The 13,761-nt window shown below is 46.1% G+C and overlaps 1 protein-coding gene across 11 annotated transcripts in view; it reads right to left on the reverse strand.

Moving 5' to 3' along the window:
- Positions 1 to 2,613: 2,613 nt before the first annotated feature.
- EIF4G3 (eukaryotic translation initiation factor 4 gamma 3) overlaps positions 2,614 to 13,761 on the reverse strand; it is a 150,847-nt gene continuing 139,699 nt past the window's right edge. For all 11 annotated transcript variants that reach the window (XM_065696197.1, XM_065696191.1, XM_065696190.1 and 8 more), the window contains 8 exons: positions 13,290 to 13,462; positions 11,110 to 11,235; positions 10,258 to 10,339; positions 8,987 to 9,085; positions 7,929 to 8,075; positions 6,680 to 6,761; positions 5,120 to 5,266; positions 2,614 to 3,864 (listed from right to left, as the gene is read on the reverse strand). In XM_065696197.1, the coding sequence (XP_065552269.1) occupies positions 3,683 to 3,864; positions 5,120 to 5,266; positions 6,680 to 6,761; positions 7,929 to 8,075; positions 8,987 to 9,085; positions 10,258 to 10,339; positions 11,110 to 11,235; positions 13,290 to 13,462 (1,038 nt within the window). In that variant the 3' untranslated portion in view covers positions 2,614 to 3,682. The remainder of the gene's footprint in view (positions 3,865 to 5,119; positions 5,267 to 6,679; positions 6,762 to 7,928; positions 8,076 to 8,986; positions 9,086 to 10,257; positions 10,340 to 11,109; positions 11,236 to 13,289; positions 13,463 to 13,761) is intronic.

The following is a 13,761-nucleotide window of genomic DNA, read 5'->3' on the forward strand; positions in this document are numbered from 1 at the left end:
GGAGGAAAAAAACCCCAATACACTAAAAATCCTGTCGTATTCTTAGTGGAAATTTGATGTCCTCGTGCTCAAGGTGTAGCATTCACGGTAACCACAGCTCACCTCACCTAAAATGAGGCTCTCACAAACCACATTCTCACAGGAACCTAATTAACAATCCCCTTTCCTGTTTCACGTATCTTAACAGATCCTCCAGGACCACATGCCACGTCCTTAGGAGCAACAACAGCCTGTGAACCTGTGCTGATCTGGAAGGCAGCTGAGAAGCAACCACATCTCCACATGGGTGCAGGTAAGCAAGTGGCATGTGGCAGCAGAAGGGGAGCAGAGAAAGCAGTTTCAGTCCAAGACTGGTGTAAGATACGCTCCTTGGGATGACATCTGTGGGAAGCTGAGCCTCAAGGTAATATACCCACAGCTAGAGTGCTCAAGGTCTCTCGTGCATGAATTGCTCACAGCGCTCCACATGCAGCTAAACTGACAATCCTTCAGAAAACACAAAGCTCGCCATGCTGCAAACCCACCAAAGGCAAAGAGCCTTTGGGTAACGCTGAAAAAAACCCTTAAAACCTCTGATAAGTCTCTTCCTGGTGTTTGCAGGATGCTAAAAGGGCAAGTTCTCACCTTCCTGGAACGTTTAACATTAAAAACAAGGAGAGGAGACTTTCTCACCTCTCCTCTCCCCCCGCCCCAGGCTCCCCATTTCCACTCCCTCCAGCCAGTGGTTTTCCAACTCTTTCAGCCAAAAGGTTCAAGCTCCCAAACAAACTTCTTTGCCTGACACACCTCAATGCATGTGGCTGTTCGACAGCTCTGCAGCAATTTCTTCCTTTTTGATTCAAGTTGACAGATGAATAAATTGCAGTCCATGCACAGCATGGCTCTAGTGTCACACACTCCCATGCCCAGCGAGGTCTGACACTGCCCATAGAAACACACATTGGTTTGGGTTGGACAGGACCTTACAGTCATTCAGTTCCAACTCCCTGCCACAAGCAGGGACACCTTCCACAAGACTAGATTGCTCAAGGCCCTAATGAGAAACCACAAAGAGGAAATTCACCAGGAGCAAATAATTGGCCACATCCATTTAACTATTTAACTGCAACAAACCATCACATACCCGCTCCTGTTGTGGCTCAAACCTGACTGATGCCAGAGCAGCACCACACGACCTTCCGCAGAGGTTTAACACACGCACACCTTTAGACCTTCTGGGTGAGGGGGTTCCACGTGGACCAGCCTTTTGGAGACACTGAGAATGCTGTCACCAACCCACTGCACCCAACTGCTAGGCAGGAGAGGACATGGCTGTGGATGAGGGGTCGCTGGATGTCACACGAGCAGATACAAACGTATGTGGATATTAAGGGTGAGAGTATTCTTTTTTTTTTTCTTAACAAAACATCAGAGAAAAAGTGTTTTATTGTTACTAAAAAAACCCCAAACAATGCTCGGTTTCAGGCTATGGATTTTCTAGCTCAATTCATTGTGTGGAGTGCAGGTTAACAGGGGAAGTGTCTCAGGGACATCTCCCCTCTAGCCACAACCAGGCCCCCTCCTCCCTTTCCCTCAGTGACCAAATAACATCCTTCTGCAAGTACAGCAATTGTTTACATGTAAAAGTAAGATTAGGAAAGCATTTAATGTATCTCAAGCCTTTTTTTGTCTTTTTTTTTTCCGTTTTTTTTACCATTTTTTTTTACCTTTTTTCGCCTTTTTTTTTTGTAAAAAAAGAAGTGATTTAGCAGCTAGAAGGACAGCATCATGTGGGCACCTAGTGCTGCACAGCCCACCAGTAAGTGCTCCACGGGTTACTCGCGCTCCATGGACCACAGTTCACAAACAACGTTTTGGGGCTTCACAACCTTTGTGTTGTGGCAGATGCTTCTTCACAGTGAGAGCCAGCAGGTCATTTTTGGTTGGAGAGACACACAGGAGACTTCACCCACTCCGCAGCAGCTCAGTTTGGAGCTCCTACTGCACTGCAAAGTGTCTGCTGCTCAGCTGTACCTGGGCAGCACTCAGCCTTCAGCCACTGTCATGGGGTTCGCAGAGCTGGGGGAGCACCACATCACTTGTTCTCCTCTTGACTCGCATAGGGTGCTTCTGTGTTCATCCTTACGGGTGTCTGGGTTCCTCAGGCACAGCGAGGCAACCAGGAGATGCAAAGGGTAGCAGCAAGCCATCGTGCGGGGCTCTTGGTTCTCTGCTCGAGCGGCTGTGACCTCCGCAGCTACCAGGATCCCAGGTCCCCAGGACGATGCCACAGATCCAAGTCACATAAGAGACACCGCAGACACACGGCTGGGAAAGCCGCTCTGGGACCAGCACCGACCACCCCTGAGGCTGTCTCCCAGTAACATACTGGGAACCAAACACACCCGCAGCAGCCCTGCCAGCAAGTTCTCTGCCAGAAAGGTCTCCCAAGCAGCAACCCCCCCTTATTTTTTCCTTATTTTCTTAGACAACAATTGCTCTCACCCCTCTTTTTGGTGGACACACAAACATACACACGCTATATGTACACAATTTGGAACCGAGGAGCTACACCGCAACAGGGGAGCGATGGTGCCACACATTCAGCAGCTGCCAAAGGAGAAGTCGTTTGACTTTCTGTTAAACTTGCAACGTTTGTCTTTATTTTGTTCTTTATATTTTCAAAGTGAAAAGAAATAGTATCGAGTCAATTTCTTTTTTTCTCTTTTTTTTTTTCCTTTTTTTTTTAAATATTTGTTCTATGTATTTACAAGCCTTAAAGTTGCTCTAAAGGTTCTCAAAGTAGCACTAAGGACTCTTTTTTTTCCCCCAGGGGAGCACTGGTTCGAATGAGTTACTTTTGTTTTCGGAGCGCTCTGGTCCGCAGCGTGTTTCTCAAATGCGTTTCCTTCCGTTCCAAGGTTAGGTAGGGTTTTGGATTACTAGGTTCTTTTTTTTTTGTTTAAGTTTCTGAAGCAAGCTGAGAGGCAGGCAGAAAAATCTGATGGCAATTTAAAAAAGAAAAGAACATAAAAGCGGGTCTCTTCCTCATCTAGCTCACCCCAACCCCCTGGAAAGTTTTGCCTATTGTATCATGCTTGGAAACAAAACTGAGGTGCAGATGAAGGGGAGGGAAATTTATTTCTTGGCTTTTGTTCTATTATACAATTTGTATACAGAAACTGCAAATTTAAAAATTACACTGGCATTTGCAGTCCTTAAAATAATAAATTAAAAGTTTTTATTTATTTTATTATTTTTTTTTGTTCTTTTGTTTTTTTTGCTCAACAGATTTGTTTCGCTTCGTGGTCAGTTTTTTTTTTTTTGCCTTTTTTTTTTTTCTCTAAGTCCTTGTTTAAAAAGAAAAGAAGGAGAAGAAAAAAAAAAACCCCAAAAGATTAAAACAGAAAATATTTTCTATAAATAATACATGTGTTTTGGTTTAGTGCTCCCGCCCTCAGGTTTGAAGTTTGCTCTTTTTTTTGTTGTATGTGTTTGTTTTTCAAGTACCTTTTTTCCTCCACAGTCACCTTGATGTTTATGTATTTTACCTCTCCCACTCGTGCGTGTGTGGGGAAGGGGGTCTGTGTGAGCATTGGCTTTGCTGCACTCTGATTGGCGAAGACGTGAAACTTGTTAAAAAAATACTTAAATCCTTTCTTTTTTTTTTTTTTTCTCTTTTTTTCTCTCTGTATTTTAAGTTTTAATTATCCTCTGACTCCTCTTCGGCCTCTCGTAGCCACGTGAAGAATGCAGTGACTGATTTTAGCGCTACTCCTTTCCCGTTCTGCTCTGCTGGGTCCTTGCTGCTCTCCCACTTGTAGAAGGCGTCCTCTGATATTACCTCCTCGTCGTACAGGCAGTCGAAAAACATCCGCAACAGATCTGCAGAGATGGAATAATGGGAGAGAAAGTGTATCAGTGGACAAAGCACGATTATGGATAAGGGGATTAACAGGACCTTTAATGCGAGAGATGAAGATGCAAGAAAGGGGAAGGTCTGTAACTGAGTTACTGCTTCCTGGCTGCTTACACAGAGATGAGAAGGAGCACGGGTCCCTCTGATGCCAGTGGGTAATTCCTGCTCTGCAGGAAACGGCCTGGAGCCCAAGTGTGATGGGGAATGGCTGAGGGACCTGGGGGGGTTCAGTCTGGAGAAGAGAAGGCTCAGAGGGGACTTGATCGCTCCCTACAAGTGCCTGACAGGAGGATGGAGCCAGGAGGGGCTGGGCTCTGCTCCCAAGGAACAAGGGATGGGACAAGAGGAACCGGCCTCAAGCTGCACCAGGGCAGGTTTAGATGGAGCTGAGGAACAATTCCTGCCCCAGAGGGTGCTCAGGCATTGGAACAGGCTGCCCAGGGCAGGGCTGCAATCACCGTCCCTGCAAGTGTTCACACACCATGGAGATGAGGCCTCAGTGCCATGGGGCAGTGGTGGCCTTGGCAGTGCTGGGGAATGGTTGGACTGGATGAGCTTAAAGGTCTTTTCCAACCTTGTTGATTCTATGATTCTATGAAAGGGAAAGCTTGAACAGCAGCCGTGGCTGGGCAGCAGAGTCCCCAGCAGCCCATCCTCCTCCTGCTAGACCTTGCAGCCAGCTCCTCTCCAGGATAACGAACAACCAGCGCCTTAAAGCTAAGGACGATCAACTCAGGTGGTTCTGGGCTCTCTGATTTTGTGCTGCAGGTTCGCTAGGAATCCCTGTTTCTTTGACAACTCCCTCTCCTCTCTTCCAACAGAGGTTTCTGCAGTGTCTCTGGGACAAGACCCATCAGCTGTCAGAATCATTTCATTCCCTCCGCAAACTTACAGAGCAGAAGTGCAATCACAGCACCCAGTGCTCCCACGTGTCCAGGTACTGTAAACTCTATGGATTATTTTTTACTGCTCTTTGGTTTTTCCTCTGTTTTTATCAACAGGGTTTGTCCTTCCTTCTGCATGGCTGTTGAAAGGAGCAACCCATAAGAGCCGGCCTCTGGCCAAACATGTGGGGACAAGCAGAAACCTCTGTATGGTGTTTTCCCTCATCTGTTGCGTACAAAAAGGTAAGGAAAAGCACATTCTTGACTCCACCTTCACAGAAACAACTTTCCCTCACACTGTCAGCATTCAAATCCCCAGCACACAGGCAACACTTACTAGGAGGTTGATCAAGTTTTACTATTGATGCTTGTAGTGCATAAAGTGCTTGTAGTTCCTTCTCTGTGTCTGAGTCTAGGTACTTGATTAAGATCGGCACTCTCTGTTTGATAACAGCAGTGTCCACACGGAAGCTAGAAGATTCCGCTGAGGGGAAGAGAGGAAAACAGGGTCAGCTCTGGTAGATGGCACCAGGGGCACGTCTTTTACTGATTCAAACAGAAATCACAGATACAGGTTAATGTGGAGAGAAAAAGGAAGATGAGGAACATCAGAAGTATTTCTTTGGCTCTTCCTGGAAGTCTTGGTTCTTCCAGTTCCCCGAATTCAACCAGTATCTGCAGTGACCTGGCCCTACCCAGCCTGCTGCCACACACACAGAGGGATTCCAGCCTTACTTTGCAGCACAATCGTTGTGTTTCCTCGGGCAACTGGGTGTCCAAAGTGTGTACAAAGGGTAGGGCTAAAATTTCAGTTATACAGAAGGTTTGAGAAGATTATATATTAAAATACCAAGGCAGGAATAGAACCATAGGCTGCATACGACATAAGAAATCAGGAATACATAAAAAATAGGCATTAGAAGCCCAACTGGAACATTGATATATGATTCAGCAGCTTCTAAGTCGATCATGCAACACAATTTTTAAGTGATATTTTGAAAACAAACCTGCTCAATTAGAGGCAAGGTCACAACATAAACCAGATGTTCCTGATATACATCAGGGAACCCTTAAAACATCTGTAATAAAATCCTGAGTCATTTCCCCATTAACACTAGGTGGCACCAGAAAGATTCTGTTCTAGTGAGAAGAAAGGAGCTGGGCTCCTTCACCTCCCAACAAGATGAAGTTCAGGCCATTCCCTCCACCAGGACTTGTGACTCTTGGATCTCACAGCAGAAACGGCTGCTTTACAAGCACAAGTTTTTGCCTTGCCAGATGCCAACAGTAAAGTTAAAGAAAACATAGTGATCTGACCAGATGTTTCTGGCTGCAGCTTTATTGAAGCCCCCAAGGGGCTGAAGCTCAGACTGACTCGGGATCCCTCCTTTCCCTCCATTTCCAGCCGACTGCCGACACATAAACTGTAGATTACTTGAATTTATGTCCAAAATTGCTACTTTGGACATAAACCTATTACCAAGATGAGATGCAGGCTGGCTTCTCTTCTGCAATCCATGCTGCCACCTTGTACGTGGTGATCTGTGATGGCAAAGCATCCACGTGTACTTGCTGACACAGGAGGGGAAATGCTGATTACCTTAATAATGTCTAGCAACATATTTCCATCTTCACTAGGAAAAACCCATGAGCAACCTGGCATTACTCAGGGTCGACTGAAACATCTGCTTATGAGAGGTCACTGGGCTCTGCCAGGGCCTCAGGAACACCATAACGGGAAGCAACAACCCACTCGTGAGCACTACAACTCAATATGATGCTATAGTGTGTGACATAAAAACAGCCTCAGGGGAGAGAAAAGTGATAGAAACCCGAAAGATAGAAAATGACTCTTGCATATTTGGTTTGTACGGCGTTTACATTGTGAGTTACTCACCTACAATAGCTGCTTTACAAACTGCTGTCATTAAAGCTCTAAGGAATGTAGGTGAACTCATCTGGCTTTCATCTAGATTAGCCTGAAATCAAGAGCAAATGGACTGGTTAAAAACATGCCACTGGGTGAGAGCAACCCTTTCAAACTCCACTGCTGCCTGTGGTACAGGTACAAGCTCAGCAAAAGCTGCTGCAGCAGAAATCGAGTTCACTCCTCTGTGAGACCTCAGCTTTCCCATCCCCTTCTTGAAACCAGCTCAGGTACATCCATACACCGCAGGAGTGGTCAGCACACCCTTCTAACTGTCCCCACAGCCACAGCAACAAACCCAACCCGCCAAGTGTGGCTCTCACAATGCCCTTTACGTGTTCAGTGTGTTTTTTAGGCTTTTCCAACCCATTTTACAGCATGCTTCTGGGTGGAGCTTTGTTTGCATTGCAGAAGTTCAGAGAATGGCAATGTAACTTGTCCAAGACTACAAAGAGCCCAGGGGGGTGTCCCCAGATTTTCAGTTCTGCTCTTTCATGTAGCTCTCAGCAGGAGAGAGCTGACATTTCTAACAGCGCTGCAGCAACACGAATAACTGAAACAAAGCTGGCCAGGATTTAGCTGTAAGCGCACGTCTAAATGGATCAGGTTGGGTATAACCTCAGACACTAGATTAAATACCTGGCTTAAGGGATGCAGCCAGAGAGAGGGCAAAAGATCAGTGAGTTGACTGGGCTTTCCCCCCCCGCCCTTTCCATTATTTTCTCTTACAGACCCCAGGCCAGTGCACTGGGAAAGGTCTGCGTGCCCTCACTGACTGCTCAGGACATTTCTGCAGCACGGCAGGGGGGGAATTTGCAGAGATCATGTTGCAAACAGCAGTGAGAAGCTTTCACCACTTATGTTGGGAAGAAAGAACACAGCAGCAAACTCAGTTGAGAATGCAGTAAGTAGCCAGAAGCAGTGTATTGGGCATCAAAGTATTTAAAAGGCAGTTACACAGCTAATGTGTAAGGCAGTTAATGTGTAACACAGTTACACGGTGTTACGTGGCTAAAATTCTTTCTTCCTAAATCTTACTAAGAGAGAACTGATTTGTCTTTTAGATTTTAATTCTTCAGCAGTGCCGACTGCACTGACCTGCTCATCTTAGTGTCCTGTGCCTAGGGAGGAGCCTGCAGAGATGCTCCTTTAGATGAGACTGTATTTACAGAAGCAGCTAACAAACTGTGTGCAGGGAGGGAAAAAATAGTCTTTGTACCTCTACCCAGTCAAAGATTTGTTCATCATTTGCCTTGTCCTCAACAATGAGTTTTTCAAGCTGCTTGTTCAGCTCTTCTGCAGAGAGTTCTTTCTCTGAAAGTGCTTCTGAGGAACTGGAACAGTCAGACTCTGTGAAGTCCAACTTCTGCAACATCAGAAGTGAGGATAAGAATTAGTTAAATACACTTTTCTATGCCAAATTACACCACATTGAGGCAGCAAGCTATGCTTCCTTCTGCTTTCTGGCATTTTTCAACTGCTAAGTTATCATTACAACGATTTATGTACTTGCTTTCTAACCTTTGGAACAGAGAATTTACAAACATGTGGGATCTACATGTTTGTATCCAGCAAAGACAAGAGGCACCTCGGAGCAGCTGCAGCCCCACACACTATGAGTGTGCACGAAATAAAGAGCATGTTACTCAACTAAAACGATGGGGAGCTGGAATGCAATGACCAGAGCTGGCATTGCTCAAAGAAACTGAAGAAACTGCAGCTAACACCCCAATTCATTGCAAAATGGGACAGAGGAGCTACAGTGCCCTCACCGAGCCCCATGTCTTAATAATCCATTTCATTTCCCACAGTACAGCACTTCCTAAGTGCTAAAATGTGGTGGATCACTTAGAGCAACAAAGGGAGACTTCCAGCAAGGTGCCCTCCCCCAGTCCCGGCTCCTGTCGGTTGTGAAACCCTCTGGGATTGTAACACAAGGTAGGATAAGTGAATAATCACTACCATTCAGTCTGGCCCTTCTGCACAACATCTGTCCTCGCTGCAAACCTCGTTCTTGGGCTCATTTCCCCAGCTGGAGAAGCAGATATGCTGGAGGAAGCCAGCTGATGGGAGATGTGTGCCTGGAGGCAGAGGGGACAAGCCCGTTCTCCTGGTGTTTCAGAAAACAATCTAACCCCAGCTCAGTGCAGGAGACACTTCACCCCACATCCCAACCAACCACACGTAAGAATGGGATGGGAAAGCATGAACAAATGGGATGTGGAGCCAAAACTCAGTGTGCCAACATCATGAAGCAAGCACTTGCTCTGAACTCACTTGTTCCATGAGAAAGGTATGTACATCCTCCCCTTCGGGTAAGTAGTCCTTCCAACTGAGGCCAGTCTCCCTCCATAAGGCTCCCACTTTCTTATGGCTCTGCAACACAAAGTTTGTTCATTTTAGACACTGCAGAGACAACCAGGGGAGTTTACATGAGCTGGAGTGGTGCAGGTGTGCAAGGAGAAACGAAGAACCATTCAGCCACCAAACAAGATGCCTGACATCAAAGTGAAAACCTCTGGAAATCCGACGCAAGAGGCACCATGCACACAATCCTGCCACAGGGATACACATCTTGTCCAGTGGTCAAACATGATTTTATGTTTTTAAGTTAACAAAGCAGACTGTTTAGAGCTAATTGTACATAGTCCCTGCTATCATCCATCAGGATCAGAAGGAAATGACTGATACATCGAAATACCCAAATCCAAGTATTGGCCTGGAGTAGGTGGGATTAGAAAGCTTCAACACCCAGAGCACAGCAGCTTTGCTTTCACAGAACAGAGGAAATAAATAAATGGAAGTCGACTGCCCGAACAAGCATAAGACTAAAATAAGTCAATAAAAAGTCACTATTTGCACTGCTAGACTGAAATGCTCCTGGAACATTCAAACCTATCTGAGTGCAGGCTTTAAAACAAAGAAAAAGAAGCAAGTGAGGGGTTTTACAGGGCTGAAACTATCCCAAGTGCAGTACCCAGCTGGATTTCAAAAATGCAAGAAAGACAAAATATGGAGGGAGAGTTATAGGGAAACCACCAAACTGTTTGGACACCCAACTGTGAAACGTGTGAGAGCTCTATGAGCTACAGGGTGTCGCTACCCGCAGTGATGGGTGACTCTTTGGAGGTGCAGGGTTAGTTTGGATGAGCACCCAGAGGTCTCAGAGGCCATCTGGAGCTCATCTGAACCCTCGGAACCTCTGCGGTGTGCAAGAACAGCTCTCACAAGACTGCCAGCACTTGCTGCCTCTGGGCAGCCCAGAAACACCTCAAGCACGTCCCTCCTGCAGGACTGCAGCACTCTGGCTTCTGGGAGAAGCCAGGTACAAAGGTGCCTGCAAAGGGAAAAGTGATGTGCAAATAAGAAGTTAACTCAGCATTTTGGAACCTTGTCAAGCTCGGGTGGAAACTGGGGATGAAGAAGCAGGTTTCCTAGGTTATCCGTCTGGCCCATCCCTCAGGATCTTCATGCGGGAAACATGTTGGCTTCATGCATAAACATGTACTCACTGCATCCAGCCCACAAACAGCACACCAGCCACTTACCATTTGTTTGCATAGAAGGTGCAAGATTTCAGCAAGCAAGACGCCGGCTCTTCCCACAGGAAGCAAAGGTTTGCTAAATTCTCTAGAATGAAAAAGGAGAGATTTTCCCTTATAACATGAATTTGGAATGCAAGGCTGGGGGTAGTGATCAAACTGAGGCAAGAAAGCACCTGTGACTTGTACCAGGGATAAAGGGTTTGATGTGGCACCACTGATAGAAGAGACATCAGCAAAGCAGTGCACTTGCCACAGCAGGGCTGACTGCAAAGGCTTTATGTACCATCAAATCCTCTCATTTCTGTGGGATGCTGTGTTCAGGTAGCAGGACCCTTTTTGGGGAAAAGCTATTACTTTTGTAACACTTACAGGGTTGGCTTCTAGTTAATCCCCAAAATACAGGTACAAAAAAGAGAAACTCTGGTCCTGGAAACTATTTCCAGTCACGCAGGCAAGGTTTTGTGCCTGCTCAAGGCACTGCGCAGGTGGTGTTTATCACACCCCAAGATACAAAGACCCCTGCACAATGCCTCAATCTCTGCAAATCTAATTCTAGAGGCTTGGTGAGCTCTCAAATGCCTCCCACTGTCCCCCACAGGGTATTAGCTCAGCTGAAACAAACAGGATTGAAGTGGATTTATGGATAAAACTTTCACCCCTGAACAGTGATGACAAGAGCAGTGAGTTCCCTTCCCACCACAGCCTGGTGCAAGCCTTCTATCAATTCATATGAGAAGCTGAGCCTCCAACACCACTCATCTTTTATCTTCTGATGGGAACCACACGGTGGAAATACTCCAGCCGAGCCAGACAGGCTCTGCTCAGCTGAGACTGTAAAAGAACAGTGTTGCTTACTGTATAAGTTCTCTCATAGAGATTCCTCCTTCTTTTAACATGGGGGTCACCAACTCAGCTAGGTACAACCAAATATGGGGTATATCTATGGCCATATCGTCTGCCATCTCCAAGGTGTCTGAAAAGCTTTAAAAGAAAGGAAAATGTCAAGCGTTAAATGCCATTTAGAGAACTGCAAAGCAAATCTGCACTTCAAACCCCTTTGTTACAGAGGAGAGGAGTGAAGGTAACACAACAACTGTTGCCACCTCCTGCTTCCAGTGTTTCCAACTGCCAGCAGGGAATTTCTCTACGAGTATGTGGAAAACCAGCAGATAATCCAGGAAAGCTCCATTTACAGTTAATTCTTGTGCCACTGTAATGAATCGTTTGCCAAATCATCAAACCTGTAAAACTAAGCAGCATTTTTGTCTATAAACACCAACCATCTAATAAATGATAATTGGAGCTTTCTTAAAAATATCTAAACATTTCCAGAAGGGGTTGATAATAATGGAACTCCAATGGTAATGAGCAAACGTCTGTAAGTATGGAAACCACGATCGGAAGGGAGCTCAGTGCATCACAGGGAGGTTTCCATCCAGAACAGAAAATGCAGCAGGATGGATTACAGAATTGCTCCCCAGCACTGAATCCACTTCCCAGAATGGCTCAAAACTCTTCTTCCTGATACAAGCCTTGCAAGTGCTTCACCTCCTGTGCCTGTACAAGGTGATCTCTTTTGCCAGTTCTCACCATGATTCCTTTCTCCCCAAAAACCCTGAAGCTTCTGGCGTCTGGTTTAGTGCCTATAAATGCACATTTTCTCTGTGCTTCAAACCCAGAAACCGTCTCCTTCGCTTTGCTCTTTATGTCCTCTGCTACCAGCTCAGCCTGCGTTTGTCCAAGTGCTTCTGCCAGCAGCTGGTTTCCTGCTGTGTATCCCTCCAGACTTGTGCTGTGACCGTACTCATCCCATACCCTCTAATTACACTGTAATGGGTCTTGTTGTGAGTAAGTGTCGTGGCTTTCAGTGTTCTTCTTGTGTGCCCGTTCAACACCACTTGCCCTTTCATCATCTCTGGGAGCTGTTTCCCTGTTTATGCTACATTCAGACCACACATCCCACTGTTTCATCAAGGTCCTACTTGTTTGGCATCACAACCGTTTACCCACACTGCAGGAAACACAGGGAGGGCTTTAATCACAATCCGTTACGGAAACCTATCACTGCAAATGAGTTGGTGTGACCATCGGTGGCTGCATGGACACAGACAAGCAGCTCCATGGGGATAGATGTTTTTTACTGCTGTTCCATATGGTTTTGAACTCAGGCTGCCTGAACTCTTCCTGTGAGCCACTGGGCTGCATCATGACAAAATTTACTGCCAGACATGGGCACAGAGAGATCACAATGGGAGCAGTCCCACAACAGGATTCACATCAAAGCAGCAGGACAGGGCTGACTGCTCAGAAACCTGGTATCTGAAAGGGTTCTTTCACCTGCTCTTCACTGGCTGCTTCTTGTGGTTACCCCTGGTTTAGTCATCCTGCTCTAAGCCCCAGTGAGGACTAAGCGGTGCTGGGGACCTCCTGGAGGACATGGATTGATTTACAGCTGGACACCAGTTCAAATCCAGGCTGGGAACACAAAACCAGTAGAGCAGAGATGAACCAGCAGCTGAAACATCTCTGGAGGAACGTCTCCTCTGTTTGGTACCACACTGATGTATATTCTCCTCCTCAGCCCCTCGAGGACACATCTGCTCCTTAAAGCTGAGTTGTCCTAAGAAGTGGCAGCATGAGTGTGAAGCCAGTTTTACCAGTGGGAGGGCAGCTGTGGATCTGTGGATGCTCAGGGTTTCAGGCATTAATGTCACGTGAAGATGTTTGACTTCCTCTTTTAATCATAGTCAGTGATTTGCCAGAAGGCAAACATTGACAAATGCACCACGAAGCAGAAATCTAACGACACACATTCAAACAGACACCCACTTAGAAAGAAATACTTATGTAAATAGGGAAATATTTACATTCACTACAGCATCTGCAGTACTTAAAACTAAATCACAAGAATTATATTACTTATAAATACACCCAGGTCAAAATGCTCCTCCAGAATGGAGGCAGGACACCAAAGCAAGGTGGGAATTTGTTCCTCTCTAAGGAAAGCACCAAGTTTCCACACGCAGAATACAAACCCCTTGAAGAAATCCTGCTTGCTCATCTTTCCCGACTGCACCAACTGGTGTAATAACTGGCCCATGTGATCCCTGGTGATCTGACTCCTCTCGAGCGTCGACTCCACTCCCACTCGCACGAACACCGGCAGCAGGTTGTGGGCGCTCAGCTCCTCCACGCACTGCATCGCCTCCTGTTCCAACGACACACGGGGTCATTTCTGAACTGAAAACATCCAAACCTGGAGTATTTTCTACTATAACTTAGGGGGGTTCCTTTTGGGAAATGAGTATTTAGCGAAGTTGCCAGGCAAAAGTGCTGAACTAGGCTGTGGAACCTCATCACAAACCACCACTGAGATGGCAGCTGAATACTATTGACACAACTAATGACACTGCTAATGGTGCTAACAATGATGTGATAATGGTGATAACAATGATGGTGATAATAATACTGAGATTTATATCACACAGGCAACAATTTTTACAATAC

Source organism: Lathamus discolor, chromosome 16, assembly GCF_037157495.1.
Source record: "Lathamus discolor isolate bLatDis1 chromosome 16, bLatDis1.hap1, whole genome shotgun sequence".
Lineage (NCBI taxonomy): Eukaryota > Metazoa > Chordata > Aves > Psittaciformes > Psittacidae > Lathamus > Lathamus discolor.